Source organism: Equus asinus, chromosome 15, assembly GCF_041296235.1.
Source record: "Equus asinus isolate D_3611 breed Donkey chromosome 15, EquAss-T2T_v2, whole genome shotgun sequence".
In the NCBI taxonomy this organism is placed as follows: domain Eukaryota; kingdom Metazoa; phylum Chordata; class Mammalia; order Perissodactyla; family Equidae; genus Equus; species Equus asinus.
The window spans coordinates 23,488,396-23,514,223 of NC_091804.1; the positions used below are offsets into that span (position 1 = coordinate 23,488,396).

General features: G+C 48.3%; 1 protein-coding gene across 2 annotated transcripts in view; it reads left to right on the forward strand.

The window, feature by feature from the left end:
* The window catches only part of HCK (HCK proto-oncogene, Src family tyrosine kinase), a 39,750-nt gene extending 23,227 nt beyond the window's left edge, over positions 1-16,523 (forward strand). The window contains exons 6-13 of one of the 2 annotated variants that reach the window (XR_011494612.1): positions 141-244; positions 3,167-3,316; positions 3,637-3,789; positions 5,340-5,519; positions 6,290-6,366; positions 9,361-11,055; positions 12,966-13,097; positions 15,999-16,523. Coding sequence is in view for 1 of the 2 variants with exons in the window: in XM_014845051.3 (XP_014700537.1) it covers positions 141-244; positions 3,167-3,316; positions 3,637-3,789; positions 5,340-5,519; positions 6,290-6,366; positions 10,902-11,055; positions 12,966-13,097; positions 15,999-16,201 (1,153 nt within the window). In the remaining variant the exon portion in view is untranslated. The remainder of the gene's footprint in view (positions 1-140; positions 245-3,166; positions 3,317-3,636; positions 3,790-5,339; positions 5,520-6,289; positions 6,367-9,360; positions 11,056-12,965; positions 13,098-15,998) is intronic. The other variant, XM_014845051.3, reaches the window with a different exon arrangement.
* Positions 16,524-25,828: the final 9,305 nt, after the last annotated feature.

The window sequence follows — 25,828 nt, forward strand, 5'->3', positions numbered from 1 at the left end:
GATTGGTTGTTTTTCCAAAAGAATCTTTGAGGAAAAGTGATGCTGCAGGAAGCCAGGCCCTCGGTATCCTGGTTCCTCAGGCGAGCGGGACAGGACCGCCCACCCCAGGTTCCCACGCTGCCCCCTCCCCTTTCCACCAGGTGGTTCTTCAAGGGCATCAGCCGGAAGGATGCAGAGCGCCAACTCCTGGCCCCTGGCAACGTGCTGGGCTCCTTCATGATCCGGGACAGTGAGACCACCAAAGGTGACTGAGCCCTCTCCACCCTTCCCCGCCCTGCAGGAGTGCCCCAGGCAGGACGGGCCACCACCCCTCCCTCAGCACCTGGGGAAGCCTGAACCACTCACCCAGCCCACCGTGGCTGCCAAGTTTTCTCCAGCCTGGTTTGGGCCCTCTCAGTCCCGGTGCTTGCCTGCTTAGGTCAATGGAAGGAGGCCCGTGTGGTTATGGTCCCCCAAAAAACCACATCCTGCTGAAGTGTGATCTTCACTAGCTTGTATCATTTAATACCCATCACAAAATGTCTTGTCCACAAACCTGATTCCCCCGTCTTCCAAGGGGTAGATGAGGCCGCAGGACAAGCCCCAGGCCAGCCTCCTCTGGGACTCCACTTAAAAGGGCTCCTTTGAGGTATTTGCAAGTTTTGATGTTGGCAACCTGCTTCCCGAAATTCCTGTCTGTGAGGGTGGCTTTCTGCCAGGTCACGGCACGGGAGGCAAGAACAATGCCGAAAACATCGCAGAACTCAGACTGGCAGCAACGAGGCGAATTTTCCCAGAGGAATGAATGTAAACAGGGTCTTGTGACTTCAAATTTTACACACAGAGTGCACCTTACTAACGTGTTTAGACTCAAAACTGCTTGGTTCAAATGAATCAAGTAAATCGTGTAAAGTGTGACCTCACGGTACCCTGAGCAAACAGTTTTGGGGCCATCGATCAAAGGCACCTGGGTGGCCTTCCACGTGGCCCCTAGATATCTGAATTGGTGCCGCCTGAACGTGGCTCGGCTCAGGCCACTCACGATCCGTGGTTCAGGTCATCCACTGTTCACGCTTTATTTCCTCCCACCCAGCAAGCCCCTCCCCGCCCCTAGGGGACAATAAAGAGGACGAAAAGGCAAAGCTGTCCACAGCCCCTGGCTTCCCCTCTCCCCCGGTGCCCAGGACAGCTGGGAGATTGGGCTGGTCCATCCTGCAGACCGGGGCAGAGAAACCAAAGAAACAGTCTCAGACCTGCAGGGCGGGAGGCATACCTGGTCCACCTTCACGGTCCGCCAGGGGTAGGGGCGTAGTAGGTGTGTTCGCCAATTTAATAAAACTTTCAGCATGGGTGCCCTCAGTCCCATCCTGCTGCCTCTTGAATTCTGCCCTGCCCCATCCAGCGTCAGCCAAGCCAGCCTCCCCTTGACTGGCCAGAGTGGCTAAGAGCAGGGCCCCGAGCCACTGCCCAGGTTTGAATCCCCGCTCTGACACTTAGCAGCTGTGTGACTGCGGATGAGTGACTTCACCTCCCTGAACCTCAATCTCCTCATCTGTAAAATGGTGGTGATAGAAGACCTCTATCTTGTGGGGTTATTCATTCATTATAATTAATAATATGTCATTATAATTCATATAATTGTAATTCATTATAATGAATATTATTCATATTCATTCACTGTTTATTCACACAAGGTTTTTAGAATAGAGCCTGGCACATATGGTCAGTTGTTAATCATTTAATAATTTAAACCTCCTCAAAATCCTGTGATACAGTGCTATCGTGGTAGAGAAAACTGAGAGACAGAGAGGCTAATAACTCGCCCGAGGATGCACAGCTTACAAACGGCAGAACTGTGGTCACGGCTGAAAGACTCGTGTGTTTCTGGTCTATGTGATGTCACGTGTACCAGGTTCCTCTTGCTGCTGTAACAAATTACCACAAACTTAGAGGCTTAAAACCACAGGAGCCTATTTTCTTACAGTTCTGGAGGTCAGAAGTCTGAAATCGTTCTCCCTGGGCTCAGGTTAAGGGGTCAGCAAGGCTGGTTCCTTCTGGAGGCTTCAGGAAAGGGTCTGTGTCCTTGCCTTTCCAGCTTCTAGAGGCCACCAGCATTGCTTGGCTCATGGCCCCCTCTCACGTCTCTCCAAGCTCATGTTTCCACCTACACACATCCTACCACCGACTTTGACCCTCTTACCTCCTCTTATGAGGACCCTTGTGATGACAGTGGCCCACCTGGATAACCCAGGAGAATCTCCCCACCTCCAGATCCCTGACTGGGCCTTTTGCAGAATGACATCTGCAAAATCCCTTTCACCAAGAGGCTAACGTGTCACAGGTTCCAGGACATAACATCTTGGGGGCCCATTATTCAGCCTACTGCATTATTTTTTTTTTTTTTGAGGAAGATTAGCCCTGAGCTAACTACTATCAATCCTCCTCTTTTTGCTGAGGAAGACTGGCCCTGAGCTAATATCCATGCCCATCTTCCTCCACTTTATACGTGGGACACCTACCACAGCATGGCTTTTGCCAAGCCGTGCCATGTCCACACCTGGGATCCGAACTGGCGAACCCCAGGCTGCCAAGAAGCAGAATGTGCGAACTTAACTGCTGCACCACTGGGCCGGTCCCCAGCCTACCATATTTAATGTTTCCATTTCCATTTCAATGATTGGACTGATTTCTTTTGTTTATCTTTTTGCTTGTTTGTTTCTGAATAGCCTGACTTTTTCCCGAACTGGTGTGGTATCTTGGCTTTTGTGATAGATAGACAGACAGACAGAGAAAAAAGTAATAATGAAGAAGATGATGATAGCCAGCATTTACTGAGCGCAACATCCTGAGTAGGGTACAAGCATTGCTTCCTTCAGTTGTCAGGTAACATGACGAGGCAGGGAGCTAAGATAGCTATTCCCATTTTACAGATGAGAAAACGGAGGCACAGAGAGATGACGTAGTCACTTGTCCAAGGTCTCAGAGCTGGACATGGAGGAGCCTGGAGGGGGACCCAGGCAGCCTGACCCCACAGCCCACTCTCACCCTTGTGCTCCCCTGCCTGGGAGCCGGGACGGTGCCAGCCAGCAGTGGCCTTACGGGATGTCAGGAGGTGGTGCAGGGTGCTGACACGAGGTGGCAGGCCTCTGAGTCCCCCTCCTGAGCGGTTTCTCTCCGGCTGATGCAGGAAGCTACTCTTTGTCTGTGCGAGACTACGACCCCCAGTACAGGGACACGGTGAAGCATTACAAGATCCGGACCCTGGACAGCGGGGGCTTCTACATCTCCCCGCGGAGCACCTTCGGCACCCTGCAGGAGCTGGTGGCCCACTACAAGAGTGAGTGCCGCGGGGGCTGCATCCCAGCGGGGTGGGCCCGTCTCCAGGATTGCTGCTCAAGGCTGCACTGCGGCCGCTGAGCTCCTCGGGACCCTCCCCAGACAAACAGTTGCTTTGGATTCTCCTGAAGTCTCAGGCCTGTTGAGCCGGAGGGGGAGGTGGCATCTCACCATGCTCTGCTCCCTTGGGAAGGTCCCTGATGCTGGCAACTTCTTGGGACTTTGGCCAGATGCCGGGGACCAGGCAGGGAGGCCTCCGAGGGAAAGCCTTGGGCTGGCCCGGAGCTGGCTGCCCTCGACTGACCAGGGGCTCTTTTCCAGAGGGGAGTGATGGACTCTGCCAGAAGCTGACAGTGCCCTGCATGTCCTCCAAGCCCCAGAAGCCGTGGGAGAAAGATGCCTGGGAGATCCCCCGGGAATCGCTCAAGATGGAGAAGAAGCTTGGAGCTGGGCAGTTTGGGGAAGTCTGGATGGGTGAGGCGCCGGGGCCAGAGGGTGGAGAAGAGGGAGGGGGAAGGGAGGTCCTTGCTTCCAGGAACAGCCTGAGGCGACGTGGGGATGCCACCCAGGTCAGAAGGGGAGGTTTGAATAATAACCATAAAGGAGCAATTCCTCTGATAGCAATCCAAATTGTCCTGCCATGCAAACACTGCTTTGCCTTTGAGGGCAGGCCTGTTGGGGTCAAAAACTTCCTTCTGGGAAGCAGGAGTCCTAGAGGAGGAACCCGCTCCCTCGTACGGAGCTGGGAACAGCCTACGAGTTTGGGGTTGAGATACCCAAAGGCCTCTTGGGGTGATGAAAGTTGAGAGTGGGGAAATGCAACTTGGAGATTTCCAGGTGAGTTCAATGTTGGCAACTGATGAAAAAGCTTTCTGAGCACCTGCCGTGTGCCTAGCACCATGCCAGGGCATCGTGGGGCACCAAAAAGGCATGTCCCACCCCTGCTGTCCTGCCCCTAATAACTTGAGGACAGTAATGCCTGCTTTGCAGAATTGTGGGGTAGACACAATGCCCGGCCCAGTGCCTGGTGCATCCCGTTGTGCTTATACTCCACCACGTTCCAAATGGGAGTGAAGACACCTTACAGGCATATAAACAATTCAGCCAGAAAAAATAAATTTAAAATCCATGTATTTCAACTACATTTATTGAGAGCCTACTATGTGCCAGGCACTGAGTAAGAGAATGTGGCAGGAAAATATGGAGAGGAAAGTAAGACAGATCTGAATAACGAGACTGGGAAACAAAAAATATTATATAAGGGCCTAGACTCTTACTACAGGAAGACCACAAATCTGGATTCAAGCTTCCTGGCAGCCAAGGCAAAAATGGAAACATGAACAATTATGAGATTTACGGGATCCACAAGGTGAAGCAAGGGGTGACGTAGAGTAGGGAACAGCATGTGCAAAGTCCCTGTGGTAGGAGGGGGAGTTGGGTACTTGAGGGACTGAGTGACATGTAGAGTGATGGGTATACAAAAGTCAAGGGGGAGTTTGGTGGATCATGAGGCTGGCAAAGCAGGCAAAGCTAGACTGTGTAGGGCTTTGTGGACCATGGCGAGACTGGTATTTATCTTGAGAGCAGTGTTAAGATTAAAGCATTTTAAGCAAAAGCGGTGTGTGTGTGCATGTGTGGGAGAGAGAGTGAGCAACAAAGCAAAGGTGGTATGTGTGTGAAAGTGTGTGAGTGACTGACATTATCTGAGTGATGTTTTGAGGTCGTTCTTTAATTCCTATGACAGCCCTTCAAAGGGAGTGCTGATCATTTCCACTTTGCAAATGAGGAAACCACAGCTCAGAGAGGTTAAGTGACTTGCCCAAGGGCGCACACAGCTGGGAAGTGGTGAACGGGCCTTCCAACCCACCTCTGCGGCCGAAGCCCGGGTCTCCGCTTCCCTGTCTGAGGGCTGACATGGATAGGGAAGGGGTTCTGGAGGAGGCAGTCTGCAGCTGGGCCTTCCAGGGCTGTGGGAAAAGAGCAGTGGGTTCTGACCCCCGTTCCTGCTCCCTCTGCTCCCCCAGCCACCTACAACAAGCACACCAAGGTGGCCGTGAAGACGATGAAGCCGGGCAGCATGTCCGTGGAAGCCTTCCTGGCGGAGGCCAACCTGATGAAAACTCTGCAGCATGACAAGCTGGTGAAGCTGTACGCGGTGGTCACGAAGGAGCCCATCTACATCATCACGGAGTTCATGGCCAAAGGTGCCGCCTCCTGGGGGCTGGGGATGCAGGCTGTGGCTCATACTGGTCAGTTGCAGACTCAAAGGGGACCCTGATGTGGTTCTTGCCCTTGCAATGCCCCCAGTCTGGCCAGGAGCTCTTCCAACAGGCGCTCATTGAGCACCTTAATCTGTAACCGCCCAGCCCTGCTGGTTGAGGGGTGAAATTATATTACGGGAATGCCAGGGGAAGGGGAACACGCGGGGCCGCCAGGAGAGGGGAGGGGGGCCAGACCCCCGCAGGTGGCTGTGGGTTCACGGTGAGCCTTAGGGGCCAGGGGACTCCCCCCACGTCCCCAACCCAGCAGCCACCTTCCCTGCATGGACCAGCACTCTGGAAAAGAGTCCTCAGATTATGGGTCCCACGCCACCCCTGCCTGGCACGGTCCAGGGTTTCTCAGGGGTTGTTCTGGGCCACTGTTCCACAACCGTTTTCAGTCCCTGCCCATTTATCGATAAACAGAAACACCTCGCACAGCCTCGCTTAGTGTTATTTGAAATCTCAATACTTTTTTTGTTTTCTAAATACACAAGTATGCCAGCCTTATAAAACCACAGGCCTGGTCCTCCAGCCTCCCACAGCTGTCTCAAAGAACCAGGCTAGCAATCACAAGGTCATTTTCAAAACACTCAAATTCTGTTTCTCAAACACTATGACTGATAAATAAATAGTGTTATTTAAATCCAGGACCATGAACGATTTTCGTCATCCACTAGTGAGAGTAGTGAACGTTGCCCCCTCTCATCCTCCAGGAAGCCTGCTGGATTTCCTGAAGAGTGAAGAAGGTAGCAAGCAGCCCCTGCCGAAGCTCATTGACTTTTCGGCCCAGGTAAGAGTCCGGTGGGGAAGTCAGGGGAGGGGGCAGGAACTCAATTGTTTATTCAACAAATATTTATTGATCACAGACTATAATTATAGCTAACATTTATTGGGTGCTCAGTATAAAGGCATACTTTTTATGTGCGCCTTCTGTGTACTAACTCATTTAGTCCTCACAGCAATTTCCCAGGGTAGGATATTTGTTATCTTTTCTTATGTAACAAACCGCTCTAAAGCTAGGAGCTTGAAACAACAACAATTTCTTATTTCTCATGATTCTGTGGGTTTTGGCTGGGTGGTTTTTCTGCTCCACGTGGTGAAACTGAGGCCACTCATGTGGATGCATTCTGCTGAGAGCTCATCCGGGGCGAGAATGTCAGCGACGCTGGCGCCTCCTCCAGGGTCTCGCGCCTCCTGGCCCCTCATCACGCAGTAGCCCAACTGGAGCCCATTTATAGCAGAGCAGCGAGGTTCCAAGGAGTCTTCTAAGGGACCAAGCCCTACTGTGTGAGCACTCATGAAGCCTCTGCTTGCACCAGGCTTGCTAATGTCCCACTGGCCAAAGGAAGTCACAGGGCCAAGCCAGCAGCAGTGTGGGAGGGGGCTGCACAAGGGCAGGAGGCCCAGGAGGCCTGGTTCACTGGGGCCACCGATGTAGCTGCCTGGCCACAGGTAGGTAATTGTCATCCCGTTTTACAGAATAGGAAGTTGAGGCATAGAGAAGAAGTTAAGCACAGACGGGGAAACTGAGGCCCAGTGAGGTCAATTAGTTTACCTAAATTACTGTGTTAATTTGGGGCGATATGGCAGTGAGCAAAATGGAAAGTCCGGAGTCGCAGATATTAAGCAACTGAATGTGTTAGAGAGCCATGACCCAAGGAGTCCTGGCTCAGCCTCAGAAGAATGCAACATCGAGCAAAATAAATAATGTACGCAAATCACAGAAACACCTCCTAAGACCCCATTTTCTTTCTCCTCTCAGCCCAGCTGGAGTGCTCTTTACTCCTCTTCTCTCATTCTCTCCTGTCTGTGGGAAAACAGGGGAGGAAACGGGTGTGATGCGCATGCACGGCTCGAGGAGCCTGGGCCAGGAACCATCTGAGAAGGCTTCCCGGAAGAAGTGGCTTCTAGGCTGAGCCCTGAAGGATGAGTAGAAGTTAGGCAGATGGGAGAGGGAAGTGTTCTTGCAGGAAGAAACAGCTGTTGCCAAGGCCCCAAGGGAAAAACAAGAGCTCGGCCTGCTCAGTTGGAGCCTGGGACTGACAAAAAGGAGGGAGGTGTGGTTTGCAGCCTGGGGGGTGTTAAGGGAGATGTGCACCTGGGCCTAGGGCTGGGCCTTCTGGAGATGCCTAAGGCCGAGCTCATTTGAGTAGGCAAATCCTGGGGAGGCCAGAGGTTTCATAAAAGGCTTTGCCTTTCAGAGCCTGGAATGTCAGAGGCACGTGGAATTCCAGGGCTGGTGTTTTCACTTCAACGGGCCATCCCTGGGGAAACAATAGTCTGGCCTGTTGCTAAATCATAACCATCAAACTGACAGACACCTTGCTGGGCAGAACATCATCGATTAGGGTGAGAGCCGCTCTCCCCATTTCACAGATGGGAGAACAGAAACCGAGGCAAGGAAAGAGGTTCCAGGCCCTTGTGCATCCAGCAGCGGAGGTAGACTCAGAGCCCAGGGACAGGAGGGAGCCATCCTGGGGTCCTGGCCTTCGCCTCCAGGCCTGGAGGAGTAGATTGGTGCAGTGGAGGGTGCCCCAACCCTGTCACCAACTGACTGCATGGCCTTGGATCCACTCTGGGTCTCGGTCTCTCCATTTGTCACGTGAGGGAATTGGACCACATCCGTGGTTTTCAAGTTCAGAAGTTTTTTTTTTAGCCATAATTCTGTTGGTCAAATGAATCTTAAACAGTAGCTGAATATTTTAAAATAGACCAAAACAGAGCAGCTCTGATTGAAGGGCGTGGCCTTTCTTTTGTCTCTCTACCCCCAAGACAGCCTCTGGGTATCAGTAGGGTTCAGTCTGAAGAGGCGTGAGCTGGAATATCCCTACAGGCCCCTCCGGCTGGGGTTCTGTGATCTCTTGACACCCTCAGAAGCAAACCCAAGTTCCAATGCCCCACATCATGGCGGCCCACTTGGTGGTCATGAAATCTCACCACCTCGTCAACCCCCAGTTCTCAGATCAACCCTGAACCCAGTAAACCTGTGCATCATTCATTCAGTTGACAAACCCATGAGAAGCAACACTCTGTATGCATATGGACTTAGGGACCATACAGTGTTTTGGTTTTGATCCCAGCTCTGCCTGTGTAGCTTTGAGCAAATTGGTGAACCTCTCTGAGTGCCACTTTCCTCGACAGGGACCATTAATAGCCACTACTTATGTGCCAGGCACTGTTCTAAGCCCTTGATGTAGATAGACTTAGAGTATTAATCCTCACATGACCCTTTGGAAGAAGGTTCTACTGTCCCCATTTTACAGGGAAGGAAAGTGAGGTACAGAAGGGTGAAGCAGCTTGCTTGAGATCACAGAGCGGTGGGGCTCAAGCTGAGCTGGTCCAACTCTGGAGTCACTTAGCCACTATCCTCTACGCGTTCCTGAGTGGGGTTAGTCCCACCTGCCCCGCTGAGCTCCTGTGCAAATCCATAACATGAGTGTCTGCCAGTGGGTAAAAAATGGTAACTACTAGCATTAGTGCCTGCTCTGTGCCAGATACAAGGCCAGAAATTCAGGTAGAGTAATGGACAAGTGCGTGGACCCTGGACAGGGCTGACCGATTTCCCATCCTGGCCACCACTTGGGCCGGTTCCTTATTTCTCTGGGATTCAGTTTTCTCGCCTGCGTAATGGGGCCGATAGCAATAGTACCTCCCCCAAAGCACAGAGTAAATGCTACTTAAGCATCCTCTTATAACAAACTAAGTTACAAAGTCTGCGGTTAACGTGCTACTCGTTGTCAACTCTTCATCTAAGGACTTCTTATAAATTTCTCACACCCCTCAGGCCAAGACTCCCTCTCTCCCGACTCCTGGCCCTGGCCGGCAGCTCCAAACCATATCAGAGAGTCTCCAGTTATCTCGGAAAGTCTGGAGCCTCAGACCTCGGTTCCGACGGCCATGGCTGCCCCCTGCTGGCCATTTCCTCCAAGTGCACCACCCGCTTGCCTGTGGCCTTGAACAGGCTGGTGGCTTGGTTTGGCCTCTCTGGCCCGACCCCCCACCTCCCACAATAATCTCAGCAGACTGCACCCAGCTGCAGTCCTCCAGACCATCCAGAGTTCTGGGTACTTAGAGGCAGCATGGGGCCCTGGGATTGCAAATCCACAGACTGGCTTGAGTCTGACATTCAGAACTTCCTGGCAGTGTGATCTGGAACAAATGTCCCTTCTCTGGAAAACAGAGGTCATGAGAACACCCGCCTCAGGGAGCTGGAAGGCTAGTTTGTGACCTATAGGAGCTGTTTTCTGGGTGTTTGAGGGTGAATCTTAAACCTCTTTTGCACGAACCCTTGTAAGTGAAAAAAGTCTCTAAGGAAAATTCCCACATCTTTCCGTCAGAGGCTACCAGGGCCCCACTGTGAAAGAATCCTCCATACAGTCTATCATTCACTCAGCAGCCATGGTGGCATTAAAATATACATGAGACTGTGTCACACACTCCTGCACGAAGCCTTCCATATCTTCCCATGGCGCTCAGAATAAAATCTAACCTCCTCTCATAGCTCACAAGGTTCTTCACAGTCAGCCGCCTTCCCTCTCAACCTCAACGCCCCCCACTCTCCCTACAGCAACTTCTGCCCAGCCACCCTGGCCTCTGTGCTGTGCCATGAACACTCAAGTGCATTCCTACCTCTGGGCCTTTGCACATGATATTCTCACAGCAAGGAACATTCTTATTTGACATACTTAGGATCATCACTGAGATCTTTGCTAAAATTTCACCTCCTCAAAGCAGCCTCCCCTGATCACTCAATTCAAAAAAACCCTCTATACTTCGTGTCCTGTTACCCTGCTTTATCTTTCTTGATGTTGCTTATTACCACCTGCAGGGGCTTTGCCTGGCTCCACCTGTTCCAGTAACATGTCGGGCTCCTACAGCATCTACACTCAGTAGGTATTTGTTGAGTGAATATGAATTTTCCCTGCCTAGGCTTGGGGATGAAGAAGGTATAAGAGATACAGCGGATTATGATGTGAGTTCAGGCTTTCCCCAAAAAGAGGTTTGGAATGAAAGCTCTTCATAGCATCCTGGAGTGTGTGTGTGTAGGTCCTGGAGGAATATGCCATCGCTTTTTCTTTGGTATTCTTTGGAAGTCTCAGGACTCTGGAGAAGCCCCCAAACTGAGCCAGGCCCGGAGGATCCCCCAGCCTGCCTGGGTGGACAGAGGAAGGCCAATCTGCGCCCGGACTCTGCCGCAAGAAAGAGGGAGTTGGCGCGCGAGTTTTCCCATTTTCTCCTGCTTGGGCTCTCATCTTCTGCTTTTGGGGGGAGCCGCCTTGGGCTGGGCCACCTCTGAGGGTGAGGGTGTCTCTGTTTTGGGTGGAGATTGCAGAAGGCATGGCCTTCATCGAGCAGAGGAACTATATTCACCGAGACCTGCGAGCCGCCAACATCTTGGTCTCCGCGTCCCTGGTTTGCAAGATAGCCGACTTCGGCCTGGCGCGGGTCATCGAGGACAACGAGTACACTGCTCGGGAAGGTAGGGGATGCTGCCGAGGGCCCCCTGGGGCCCACTTGCGTGGGTTGTGCGTGCTGAGTGTTGAGAGCAGTGAAAGCGATGGGTGAAATGCAAAGGTCGGTCCCAGTATTAGCTGTGCGTTATTAAGCTTGATGAAGTCTTTCCGGATAGGGTGTCCTGGTCTGCAGCCTCACCCCCTGACTCTGATCAATTTTAGATTCAGTTAGGCAAGTACATGTTGAAATTAAGGGTAAGAGCAATTTTATGCATAGTAGACAAAAATTGGGAAGAATCTAAATGTCCATAAATAGTAGAATGGATATATCAATTGTGCTATATTCATACAATATGATATTATGCAGCAATGAGATATTATAAACCAATGCTACATGCAACAAAATGGTTGGCTCTTACAGGCATAACATCAAAATAAAAGGAATCAGACAAAAAGAAGCAGATGCTGGATGGTCCTATTTATATAAAATTCAGAAACAGGCAAACTTGCTTGTGAATGTTTATAGCAACGTTATTCACAACAGCCAAAAAGTGGAAGCAACCCAAATGTCCATCAACTGAAAAACAGATAAACAAAATGTGGTCTATCCACACAATGGAATATTATTCGGCCATGAGAAGGAATAAAGTACTGATAGATGCTAAACATGGATACACTTTGAAAACATGTTAAGTGAAAGAAGCCAGACACCAATACCACATATCGTGTGATTCTATTTACATGAAATATCCAGAACTGGCAAATCTATCAAGACAGAAAGTGGATTAATGGTTACCTAGGCAGGAGTGGAGAGTTGGAAATAAATACAGAGTAACTGCTGTAGGTTTTTTGGGGGGATGTGATGAATATATTCCAAAACTCACAATTTTGTGAACATACTAAAAACTATTGAAAAAATTTAAGTGGGTGAATTGTATAGTCTGTGAATATATCTCAACGAAACTGTTAAAGAAAAAAATAGGCAAAACTAATCTACGGTGCTAGAGGTCAGGATAGTGGTTCCCTGGCATGGGAGGTATTGACAGCGGCAGGGGTGGGGGGGGCGGGGTTTCAGGGGATGGACAGAAGGGAGCCTTCTGAGGGGCAGAAAGTGTTGTATATCTTCATCTGGGTGGTGATTACAATGGTATATACATATATAAAGATGCATCAAGTTGTGTATGAAAGATTTGCCACTTTATTTCATGTTTGTTACGATGCAGTAAAAAAATTATCTAAACTAAGGGCAACCACTAAAAGAATAAGAGTAGAATGGATAATTTCTAAACCAGGAGAAGGTAAGCAGGAATAAAGAAAACTGTTTTGCACCCAAGGAAGGAAGGGATGGAGAGAAAATCCACATAGAGCATTTTCTGAACTTGATTATGTAGTCAGTCACGGAGCAGGTCTCCCCAAAGTCCGAAGGACAGGTACCCTACAGACCACGCTGCCAACCGCAACGGTGTTGAGAGAGAAATCATGAGCCAAAGCCCATCCCAGACCAGGCGGAGGGCGGGGAGGAGGAAGACACTCAGTCACTGGAAACAGCAGAGGCCAAAATCTTCCCTTCCCCCAAGGCCAGGGGTGAGGGGCCTGAGACATCAGCTGTGGCCTGGACTCTAGGCGCCCTGAAGTCCTGCTGTCCCCAAAGACTCTGGCCTCTAGGTATCCCCTCTTCAGGAGCTGTAGTTTACTGGAGTATCAGCTGAATCAATGAGGTGGCCCCAGAGAGTAAGCTCCCTGCCACACACCAGACCCTCTGCCTTCTCCTCCCCACTTTAGCCGTCTGTCCTCAGGATGGACATTCTTTTCTTCCGCAGAAGCCAGGTTGAGGGAAATCGCAGCTGCACCCCTGTCCTGTTCCCTCTCCCCAGCAGACACCCAGCCCTGACTGCTCCCCAGAGCCCCCCTGACTCCGCTGTGTCCAATCCCACAGGGGCCAAGTTCCCCATCAAGTGGACAGCTCCTGAGGCCATCAACTTTGGCTCCTTCACCATCAAGTCAGACGTCTGGTCCTTTGGTGTCCTGCTGATGGAGATTGTCACCTATGGCCGGATCCCTTACCCAGGTAGGGAAGGGGGTGTCAGCTTGGGGCTGCTTCCAGGGCCCAGCCTGGCTCTCTCCCCTCATCATGTCGTCCATTCAGACTGAGTTCTTCATCCTCACCCTCAGCCTCCCCTCGCCTGCCTCATCCCAGGTAAAGGCACCACCACCTACCCGGTCTCTTAAGCCTGAACTCTGGGGGCTTACTTGGCCCTTCTTCTCTCACCCCTTACCACATCCAAGCAGTCACAAGGTTCTGGCCATTTAACTCCAGAACATATTCCAAATCTGCCCACTTCTAACTCCACAGCCTGCCCCCACATCCAGGCCAACATCACCTCTCACATCCATGGTGCAGTGGCTCCTGGTCCATCTCCCTGCTTCCTCCCCTCTCTCCTACAGCCATTCTCCACTTGTGGGCCCGAGGGATTTTTCTAAAATTGTGAATCAGATCTTGTCCCTTCTCCACCTCTAACTCTTTAATGGTCTCCAACATAATTAGGACAAAATCCCAAACTCCTAATTACGGCCTACAGATCCTGCATGATCCAGCTCCTGCCTTCTTCTCCAGCTTCGTCTCACGCTATACCCCGCCATCCAGTCATCTAAAGCACCCTACATGGCCCCCATCCTTCTCATTCATAATGCCTACTGGTTCATTCATAGCTTGCATCACAATTGATAACTGTATACTTTTTTAGTATTTCCCCATCAGACTCAGACTCTGAGCTCCATGAGGCCAGAAAACATGTCTGTATTCCTCACCGATGCATCACACCGCCTACTTCTGTGCTTGGCACATGTGGATGCTTAGTAACTGTTTGTTGAATGGATGAATTTATCCCTGTGCTTATGGGCTGTACCTTACACTGAGTAGGCCACATGGGTATGCAAAGATATACTCAACATAGATTGCTGGGACCCAGTAAATAATTTTTTTTTGAGGAAGATTAGCCCTGAGATAACTGCTGCCAATCCTCCTCTTTTTGCTGAGGAAGACTGGCCCTGAGCTACCATCCGTGCCCATCTTCCTCTACTTTATACATGGGACGCCTACCACAGCATGGCTTGCCAAACAGTGCCATGTCTGCACCCGGGATCTGAACCGGTGAACCCTGGGCCGCCGAAGCAGAACGTCCATGCTTAACTGCTGCGCCACCAGGCCAGCCCCCCCAGTAAATAATTTTATTCTCTGTTCCTTTTTGGTTGGGATGTCTCCTGGGGCATCTGTAGCCAGATGAGAACAGGGGAGAACAGCAAGGTGGATATGAAGAGTCCCTGACTTTTTATATAAACAGTCCTGAATTTGAATCCTGCCCCCATCAGTGATTGCACTTTGAGAAATTCCCTTCATTTCTCCTACCCCAGTTCGTCACCTGTAAAGAACATAGATAATGAAGTCCACCTTGCAGAGGTGGTTGTGAAGAGTAGAAATTAAAGATGTAGACACTTGGTTCATTTATCAGGATTTATCGAACTCCTATCATGTGTTAGGCACTGAGGGTACAGTGAGAGACGAGGTCTCTGCAGTAGGGAGCTCCTGCTCGTGAGGACATGTGAGAGGGAGTGGCGTGTGGCTCTTGTTGATGGGGAGCACCTTTCGGAGCAGGTCATGTTTGAGCTAAAAGACACCCAAGTGAGGATCTAGGGAAAGAATTCCAGGAAGAAGGAACTGCTAGCTCTTAGGGCCTGAGGTGTGCCTGAAGAAGAGCAAGGAAGCCAGGTAGCTGGAGACAGGGAATGAGCAGATGGTAGACGATGAGCTTGGCAGGGGCCAGATCAGGCAGGGCCCATGGTCATGGTGAAGAGGGAATGGACGTGGGTCTAAGTGTACGGAAGCCATCGGAGGGTGTTGGGCAAGGACGTGGCACCATCTGATTTCCATCTTTAAGGGATGCTTTGGTTCAGCATGGACAGTGGGTTGGGGGCTGGGGACATGGTGGCAGCTGCGGCAGCAGTGCAGGCAGAAGTGGTGACGGTGACAGAAATAAGTTGATGGTTCGGTACTACGTTTCAAAAGAAGAAAGGATGTGACTTGCTGAGGTGGAAGGTGAGGGAGAGAGAATCAAGGATGATTCTCTTGGCTTTAATTGAGCAATTGGGTGGGTGATGGCCTAGGGCCAGTTCAAGAGTTGTGTTGTAGCTCTGTTCAACTTGACGTGACTTGTAGACATCCAAGGAAAGATGTTTGAGGAAGCACTTGGATATGTGAGTTTCAAGTTCAAAACTGGTAATAGAAACTTAGAGAATCAGCAACATTTAAATGGTTGTTCCTAAGGATAACTAACATAAACTTTAATTGAACAGGGACATGGTCCCACTCATAGGGTGACATCAAGTCTGGCCACATGGCTGTCTTGTCTTGAGGGTACACCAGTAAAAACCAGGCAATGGGTTATGGAACCCTGTATCCATTAGGATGCATTAGGTTGCAAGTAACAAAATAACAGACTAAGAGTGGCTAAACCAATAGGCAAGTTATTATTCCCCATAATAAGGAGTCTGGCATTGGTGACTGGTTGTTTCAGTCACTCAACAGCTCCCATGGCTCTGGGTTAGTTTCTCCATGATTGTCTTCCTCATGTGGTCAGATGGCTGCCACAGCTCCAAGGATCACATTGCCTCCCAGTGTCCAAAGGAAGGGGGAAGGGTGTGTCCTCTAAAGCCCTTTTTCATCAGGGAGGAAAACCTTTCCTGGCAGTCTCCCAGGAGATCCCCCTTGGCTCCCATTGGCCAAAACTGGGTGTCATGCCCCTGCCCTGGATGCAGAGGAGGCTGGGGAAGGGATACTTGGCTTTCACAGTGGGAGGGGCTCAGCGTCCATGGGGAGGTGGGGAGTGATGGCTGTCAGGGAGGCCACAGTGTCTGCCACCCCTGGATTCCCATCCCAAATCCCTCCCTTTTCAATTCCATTGCACCTTCTCAGGGATGTCGAACCCCGAGGTGATCCGAGCCCTGGAGCACGGATACAGGATGCCTCGACCAGAGCACTGCCCCGAGGAGCTTTACAACATCATGACCCGCTGCTGGAAGAACCGCCCCGAGGAGCGGCCCACCTTCGAGTATATCCAGAGTGTTCTGGAGGACTTCTATACCGCCACCGAGAGCCAGTACCAACAGCAGCCGTGATGGGTGGGACCAGGGCAGGACCAGGCACTGAGGCGAGGCCAGTGGGGCGGCTCCAGCACCGTCTGCCCCGGGGCCCACTCACCCTTCCCACTCCCAGACACCCACCCTCGCTCCAGCCACAGTTCCTCATCTGTCAAGGGGGTGGGTTGGACTGGACAATCTCTTTTTGACTCTAGCAATCCACAATCTGCCATTCTCAGGAGACCCCCAAGTTGACATTTCTATGGCCTGGGAGAGTTGGATTCCACTCACAGCTGTGGTTTGGATGGGAAACTTTAAAAATAATGAAATAAATATTTAAATAAAGGGTATGAATGCTAAAGGCTTTACTGACAGGCCAGGTTTTCTTGTCCTTCCAGTTCCTGACTGTGTATTTGCCTTTTTGCCAGGATGACAAGTCAGAATGGGGGACCCCTCCTTCCAGGGACCAGTAGAGTGAGGAGAAGTAGGGTTCAATGCTTGAACTTTTCTGACTGCCCCCAGAATAGTTGCTGGCTGGGTTAATTTCCTATTGCCATTGTAATAAGTTACTGCAAACTCAGTGGCTTAAAATAGCACAAATTTATCATCTTACGGTTCCAGAGGTCAGAAGTCCAAAACGGGCGCAGGGCTGCACTCCTTCTGGAGGTTCTAGGGGACAATCGTTTCCTTGCCTTTTCCAGCTTCTAGAGACTTCCACATTCCTTGACTAGTGGTTTCCTTCTGCTCAACCCTCCAAACTCTGCTTCAGTCATCACGTCTCCTTCTCTGACTCTGAGTCTCCTGCACGCTTCTTTCTCTGAGAAGGACCCCTGTAAGTACACTGGATCCACCTGCATAATACAGACTAATCTTCCATCACAAGATCCTTAATCACATCTGTGAAGTCCCTTGTGCCATGGAAGGTAACGTCTTCACAGGTTCTGGGGATAGGGACGTGGACCTCTTTTTTCAAGCGGCACATTATTCTGCCTATCACACTGACGCTGCGATGCTGCATGAGTTTTTGTCTCCAAGGAGCTGGGTCTGCCAGGATGACAGGAATGATTTTTCGTGATCTGAGACCCTGAGCCTCCTGCTAAGCCACATTTCTATGTGTGCTGATTAGTCTGGATCCCCACCAGGGCTGGGGGCACTTCCCATGGCCAAGCAGCCATTGTGGTTGTTAAGATGATATCCCCCATTGCAGGAATCCTGTGGTCTGGAGATGTGGCTGCTGAGAGGTATCTGGTACCCTTCGTGGGAAGCTCTCAGTGAAGGGAAGGGAGACCTGGGAAGGACACAGAGAAGACAAGGAGGCAGTGGCCCTTTCTGCCTGCTGCCTCAGTTGAAAGTCCCTGGCAGTTAGCTTTTGATGTAGGGGGAATGATGACAAGATGTGGACAGTGGGATGGGGAGCCAATGACACCTTTCTCTATCATTGTATTCCCTGAAGGATTTACATCACAGCACTCACCAGGTCCCATGTAACCCTATACTCAGTTGATTCTATACCCCTGAGATAGCACAGAGTGTGGGCTTAGGAACTGGGTACAAGAAGAACAGAAAATAAGGCCGGCAGTGTTTCCACTTATCTAGTTGATAATTGAATTTCTTTCCTGCTGTCTGGTTTAAGATGTGTCTTTGGGTGTCTGAAAGCAGAGCCCAGGGTTCTGTGATAGGAATTTGCCCTCATGATTTGTGGGACATTGGACTGCTGTTCAGTAATCCATAGGAGGAGTACACTTTCCTGCCCCGTTGATGTTGAGCTTGGTCATGCGTGAGATTTGCTTTAGCCAATGGGATGTTAGCAGATGTGATGTAAGTGGAAGCTTGAAATGTGCTTGTGGGGCTGGGTTTGCCCTCCAGCCTTTTGCCCTGAAAAGAACATGGTCCAAGGAAGGTGAGTGACTGTGGAGCAGATCTGGACCCAACCTGCAGCTTGAAGTTAAACCCAGCTGAGCCCAGCCTCGATCAACTGAACCCAGCTGACCCATGGACATGTGAGAGAGAAGTAAATGCTTAATATTGTAAGTCTTTGAGTTCTAGGGTTGTTTTGTTACATAGCTTTATTATAGAAATGGCTGACTGAGACTGGATCTCAAGGATTGGGGCCTATTGCTAGATGGACAAGATCAAGAGGTCAATTCCTGCTGTCCTGCTCTTTCACTTTACACTGCCCTGCACGGTGATTTATACCTCTGGTCACAGGAAAGACAGATAAAAACATGGGGATAGATACAACACCAAGAGCACAATCCACGAAAGAAAAAATTGGTAAACTGGACTTCATTAAAATTAAAAGTTCTTATCTGACAAAAAAAAGAGACACTGTTAAGAAAACAAAAAGACAAGCTCCAGTCTGGGAGAAAATATTTGCAAAACACATATCTGATAAAGGACTGATATCTGAAGATATACAAAGAACTCTTAAAGCTCAACAATAAGAAACAACTCAATTAAAAAAGGGGCAAAAGACCTGAACAGACACCTCACAAAAGAAGATATGCAGATAGCAAATACATATATGAGAAGATGCTTCACGTGATATGTCATGGGGGGAAAGGCAAATTAAAACAACAGTGAGATACCACTACACACCTATTAGAATGGCCAAAATCCAGAACATGAACGACATCAAATGCTGGCAGGCATGTGGAGCAACAGGAACTCTCATTCATTGCTGGGGGGAATGCAAAATGGTGGAGCCACTTTGGAAGACAGTTTCTTACAAAACTAAACATACTCTTACCATCTGATCCAGCAATTGTGTTCCTTGATATTTACCCAAATGAGTTGTAAACTTGTGTCTACAGAAAAGCCTACACAGTAATGTTTGTAGAGGCTTTATTTATAATTGTCAAAACTTGGAAGTGACCAAGATGTCCTTCAACGGGTAAATGGGTAAACAAATGGTGTACATCCATATAGCGGAATATTGTTCAGTGATGAAAAGAAAGGAGCCATCAAGACATGAAAAACCTTAAATGCATATGGCTAAGGGAAAGGAGTCAGTCTGAAAAGGCTACATACTATATGCTTCCAAGTATCTGACACTCTGGAAAAGGCAAAACTATAGAGAGTAAAAAAATCAGTGGTTCCCGGGGGTTTGGTGGGGAGGGAGGGAGAGATGAACAGGTGGAACACGGCATTCTTAGGGCAGTGAAATTGTTTTGTATGATACTCTTAATGGTAGATAAATGTCATTATATATCTGTCAAAATTAAGAATTTATAGCACAAACAGTGAACCCTAATGTAAACTATGGACTTAGGTTAATAATGTATCAATATTGGCTCATCACTCGTAACATATATACCACATTAAGGCAAGATGTTAGTAACAGGGGAAATGGAGGGCTGGCTTAGAGGGCATATGGGAACTTTGTACTTTCCATTCATTTTTATGTAAACCTAAAACTGCTCTAAAAAAAATAAAGTCTAGTGCCGGCCCAGTGGCATAGTGGTTAAGTTTGTATGCTCTGCTTCGGTGGCCCAGGGTCTGCAGGTTTGGATCCCTGGTGCAGACCTAGCGCCACCCGTCAAGCCACACTGTGGCAGCATCCCACATAAAATAGAGGAAGACTGGCATAGCTGTTAGCTCAGCGACAATCATCCTCAAGCAAAGAGGAAGATTGACAACAGATGTTAGCTCAGGGCCAATCTTCCTCACACACACACAAAATAAAGTAAAAAAAAAAGTCTATTAAATAAAACAAACAAACAAAAACATAGGGATAAATTGTGTGCCACCAATTCTATGGGAGAACTGCATGCACTCCTCCCCTGCGAGGTGGCAAACGAAAGCTTGTTTACAATGTTTACAATGCTCTGTTCTAAGATGTTAATAACTTGCTTCAATCTATCCTCTAGCTGTGGCTTTGAGCTTAAATATAGGGAAAGCACTTGTTTCATTTTTTCCCGTGTGATTTGGAATAAGACCGCTTCCTTATTCCCTGGTCTGGGCCTTCAATTTTTTCATATGTCTATCTTCATCACAGCATAATCTGACATAAGGATATATCAATTTGCATTCTATTTGCATCCCTTCCCTTTTGGGGGTTGGCAATGACTGCTGGTTGTCCCCGTATCCGTGTTCTCCCTTCTTCTAGAGAAACAGGATTTTTATCAGGGGCACATGACAACCCAGACTGAAGTTTACACTTCTCGCTCCCTCTTTCAGCAAAGTGTGGCCATGTGGTTAAGTCCTGACCAGTGGGTTGGAAGTGGAAGTGTGGTGTAGCACCTTCCAGGATCCTTTCTTAAAACACAACTGATGTGGGCTCTTTGCCCTTTATTTTTCATCTCTTCCTCTATCTTGCTGCCTAGAATGGGCATGTGAAGGCTGGAGCTCCAGCTGCCATTGTGGACCCTGAGGAAAATTAATTAACTCTAGGATGGCAAAGCTGAAGATATTTTAGCCACAGCCACCATATCAGCTAGGACAGTGCTCCAGAATTTTACCTCAGGCGTGTACTGTCAGTACCCCTTAAAGAGGGCTGGACTTTCAGCTGCCATGATCTGCATCACTGTGCCTGAGGGCTCTTTTTCTAAAACTGCGAAAACCCTCAGCTGCCAGTGTTCCCAGAGGGCTAAAAGTGGTAAGGAATTAACACTCTCTGGGATCAGTCCTCAATTAATGACTTTTGGGAGTGCGTGTATAAATACCTCAGCTTCTTTGCCTCTTGGGTGGCAACTCTCAGGTATGTGTTTTGCACTGTTTCCCCACAGCATTAAGTTTCAGTTACTCAGAGTGGCAACTTGCTTGACAACATCCCCTCTCCAAGTATAGCTCCAATGTGAGTGTGGGTTGATGGTTTCACTTATATTCATGGATTAGATGAAAAAGAAATAATGAAGACATATCAGAACTTCACTCATTAGTCAATGATATGAGCAACTCCTTTGCTGAATAAGGTGAGTTTCAAATACTACCACAATTTTGTGCTAATCACAGTGTAACAGCTATAGACAGAACACACTCAAAGTTTAGTCTGCATTATTAACATTTTCTCCATCCCTTCAAGTCTAGCCCAGGGTTTGACAAACTACATTTTACTGGAACCCAGCCATGCCCGTTATGTACCATCTGTAGCGGTTTTTGTACAAGGCAGAGTTGAGTAATTGTGACACAATCACATGGTCTGCAAAGCCTAAAATCTTTATTATCTGGCCCTTTACAGAAAAATTTTGCTAACAAAGCAGAACTTCAAGCCCTGGTTTGCAGCATTTGCTGATTTTTGTGATGTAACTATTCCCACCATGGCCAATTTCAAGCTACCAACCAGAACTGCATTGTGACTTTCATGAGCCTTAGGCACTTTTGCGTTTTTAGAACTCTCCCTCCGTAAAATATATATTAAATATTTATAAATAGAAATATAAATGTATTTTATTTGTAAATATAAATTATAGTCAACTGCTTTGATATAAAGATGAATATATTAACATCCTATATGAAAACTTTTCCTTTAACCTCAAAGCCCATTTTTGCCTTCTGATTTTAAAAGAAATTAATTTCTTTTAAACATTTTTGTGGTCCCTAAAAGTACAGGGGGCCTTGTGCACTGTGCTGCCAACTAGGTTAATGGATAAGTTGGTTCAGCTACCAACCCAATGCCACTGAACACAGAGCTGGGAAGAGAGGAGCAGTAGCGCACCATTTAACAGTATTTCTTTCTTTTTTTCTTTCTTTTTTTTTTGAGGAAGATTAGCCCTAAGCTAATTGCTGCCAATCCTCCTATTTTTGCTGAGGAAGACTGGCCCTGAGCTAACATCCGTGCCCATCTTCCTCAACTTTATACGTGGGACGCCTACCACATCATGGCTTGCCAAGTGGTGACATGTCCGCACCTGGGATCTGAACCGGTGAACCCAGGGCCACCAAAGCGGAACTTGTGAACTTAACGCTGTGCCACTGGGCCGGCCCTCATTTAACAGTATTTCTATCATACACATAAAATAGACATAAATAACCTCAAGCACACGGATAATAGTAAAATGATTAGGAAACGATGAATTTTGAATATTGAATACTTCAGTTTTTGATATCATTTATTTAAATTTTAAGTTTATATAATTTAATTTTCAATAATGCCTATGGTCAACAATCGGCTCACAAAGTTCCTGAAAATTTAACTACTGGTTCTTGTAAGCAGGACAAGCCGGCTCCTGCACACCATTGCCTTCTGATGTCCCTTCACCTCCCAAGTAAACTACTTTTGCTTGAATCCTTGTCTCAGAGTCGGCCTCTGGGGGAACAGACCAAGACAGAGGAAAGTAAGCTTCCATCTTGTCAAGTTACAGCTGGATCTATTCCCAACAAGACAGAGTGAGGCTTGAGATTAATTATAATTCAAGCATTCAACAAATATTTTTTGAGCACAACTTAATAGGGACACAGTTGGGAATAACACAGACCTAGCCCAGGCCTTCATAGGAGACAGATGATAGCAAATAACCAAATTATCTCTCTCTATATATGCGTGGCCAGGGAACACCTCTCCAAGGAGGTGACAGTTGAGCAGAGAACTGAATATGAGAACGAGCTACCCACAGCCAATGTTGAGAGAAGAGTATTCCAGACAGAGGAACTGCAAGTACAGAGGCCTGAGGTGGAGGTGAGCTCGGCAGGGTCCAGGGAGGTCTGTGTGGCTGGAGCTGGTGAGGGAGGGGGAGAATGGTGGGAGAGGAGGCCAGAGCACGCAGGGCCTTGAAGGCCATGGTGAGGACTTGGATATTGTGTTACTTGCAAGGGGTAGCACTCGAGAGTTTTCAACATGGGAGAAACAGGGGCTGATTCTTGTTTTCAAAAGACTACTTAGGCTGCTAAATGGAGAACAGAGATTAGAGGTGACAAGGGTGGAGCAGGAAGACCAGGCAGAAGGCTCCACAGAGGCCCAGGTGAGAGAGAGTAGGCTGGCCTGGCAAGGATGGCACAGGCGATTGTTACCAAATGACCCCAACGAATCTTGCTTCCTTGAATTCATGCCCTTATGTGGTCCCCTCCCACTTTGACTCTGGACTGCTTGCGACTTATTTTGACCAATAGAATGTGGTATATATAGATGCTATGGGAGTTACGAAGCTCAGCATTTAGGAGGCCTTGTAGGTTTTACTCTCACCCTCATGGACCCGAGACTACATTGTGAAGAAGTTTAGGCTACCCTCCTTGGGGATGAAAGGCCATGTGGAGAGAGAGGCCCTGCTGATAGCCAGCACCAACCACGCAGACATATGAGGGCACCTCGGACTCAACAGCCACAGTTGAGCCATCAGATGAGAGTACATGAGAGACCCCAGGTGAGACCATCAGAATTGCCGAGATTGCTACCCACAGAATCAAGAGGAATAATAAATCATTGTTGTTTTGAGCCACCAAGTTTTGCGGTCTTGCGCTGTGTAGCAACAGACAACTGAAACCAGTGTAAGAAGGACACAGATCAGTACATCCTACCCTTCTCCTTGGAGACCTAAGGATCAGGTTTGCTTCCTCTAGGCCCAGCCCCACCTTCCTATTTTTCTTGGAGAAGCACTTTCACAGATGTCCGGAACTACACGCCCTGATGTTACTGTAAGAGCCCTCTGGTTTGGGTTTGGTTTTATTTGTCTGTTTGGTTGTACAGCAGGGGCATGTATGTGACTCAGTGGATTTGAGTCAAGCCTTAGCCCCCTTTGGATTCGTTGGGTTACCTTGTCCCAAGTTCCTTAACATCTCTTTATATTAATGTCTCCATCATTCCAGAGATAAGAAGCCTTGTCCTACTGATCTCAAAATATAATAGCAAACATATCTATAGCACCTCCAGTGTGACAGGCACTATTCTAAGCCTTTTTTTTTTTTTTAAAGATTGGCACCTGAGCTAATATCTGTTGCCAACCTTCATTTTTTTTTTCTTTCCTTCTTCTTCTTCCCAAAGCCCCCCCAGTACCTAGTTGTCTATTCTAGTTGTGAGTGCCACTGGTTGTGCTGTGTGGGATGCCCCCTCAGTGTGGCCTGATGATGGTGCCACATCTGCGCCCAGGGTCTGAACCGGCAAAACCCCAGGCCGCCAAAGCAAAGTGAACAAACCTAGGCACTCAGCCACGGAGCCTGCCCCTCTGAGCTTTTGGTATGCATTAACTGATTCTGTCCGCATAACCATCCTGAGGTGAGGTATTTTATGATCTGTGCCCTACACATGAGGAAGTTGAGGTCTAGAGAGGTTAGGAAACTTGCACATTTTCACACCCATGAGGATGGCTATTATTAAAAACAAACACAACCACAGAAAATAACAAGTGCTGCTGAGGATGTGAAGAAATTGGAAACCTTGTACGTTGCTGGTGGAAATGTAAAATGGTGTAGCCACTGTGCAAAATGGTATGGTAGTTCCTCAAAAAGTTAAACATAGAGTTACCGTATGATTCAGCAATTACACTTCTGGGTATAGACCCAAAAGAGCTGAAAGCAGGGACTTGAACAGATGTTTGCACATCCTTGTTCATAGCAGCATTATTCACAATAGCCAAAAAGTGGAAACAACCCAAATTCCGTAAAAAGGAATGAAATTCTGATATACACTACAACATAGATGAAACCTGAAAACGTTATGCTAAGTGGAATAAGCCAGACACAAAAGGACAAATATTGCATAATTCCATTGATAAGAGGTATCTAGAATAGGCAAATTCATAGAAACACAAAGTAGAACAGAGGTTCTACCAGGGGCTGGGGAGAAGTATTAATGGGGAGTTAGTGTTTCATGGCACAGAGTTTCAGCTTAGGATGATGAAAAGGCTCTGGAGACAGATGGAGGTGATGGTTGCACAATATTGTCAATGTACTTGATACCACTGAATTGTACACTTAAAAGTGGTTAAGATGGTAAATTTTATGTGATGCATATTTTACCACAATAAAAAAAAATGTTTAAGGAAAAAAAGAAACTTGTCCATGTGGTGGAGCCAGTGAGTGGTGGAGATGGGATCTGAACCCAGGCAGTCCAGCTCCAGGATTCTGGCACATGTTACCAAAGGAGATTGGGATATTGAAAGCCCTTTGGGAAAAATACAAAGTTGAAGAGGGCTAAAATGGAAATATTGAGAAATAATATGCTGTTCATCAAGCTTTGTTCCTTATCAGTTATCCCTCTTCAGGCATCCAGAAATGGTGGGAAACACCCAGGATTCAAGCTCCAGAAGAACTGGTTCTAAGTTTGGAATCTATGGCTTACTAGCAATGAGACTCAAGGCAAAGCCTTCCTGGTCTCTCAAGCTTCCTCCCTGAGATAATGGTTGTTCTGCTACTCTTCAGGATGGTTGTGCAGGTCACAAGAGTTAACGGGTGTGTGTTTCAGTTACCCAATGCTGCCTAAGAAACCACCCCCAAATCTAAAACAACTAGGCTCAGCGGGGCAGTTTTTCTATTCCACAGTGTGTTGGATAAGGTTATGCATGTGGCTGCATTCAGCTGGCAGTTCAGCTGGGATTGGAATGTCCAAGATGACCTCATTCACAGATCTAGTGCCCAAACGGAGTTTCTTGAATGTCTTGAGGAGTTGGCTGGGCCTCCTTCCCTCTCCATGTGGCTCTCCAGCAGGATAGCCAGACTTCTTTAGACCCAAGATGGTGGAAGCAGAAGCTGCCAAGCCTCACTGTGACATGACCAGACAGATTCAACAGGAGGAGA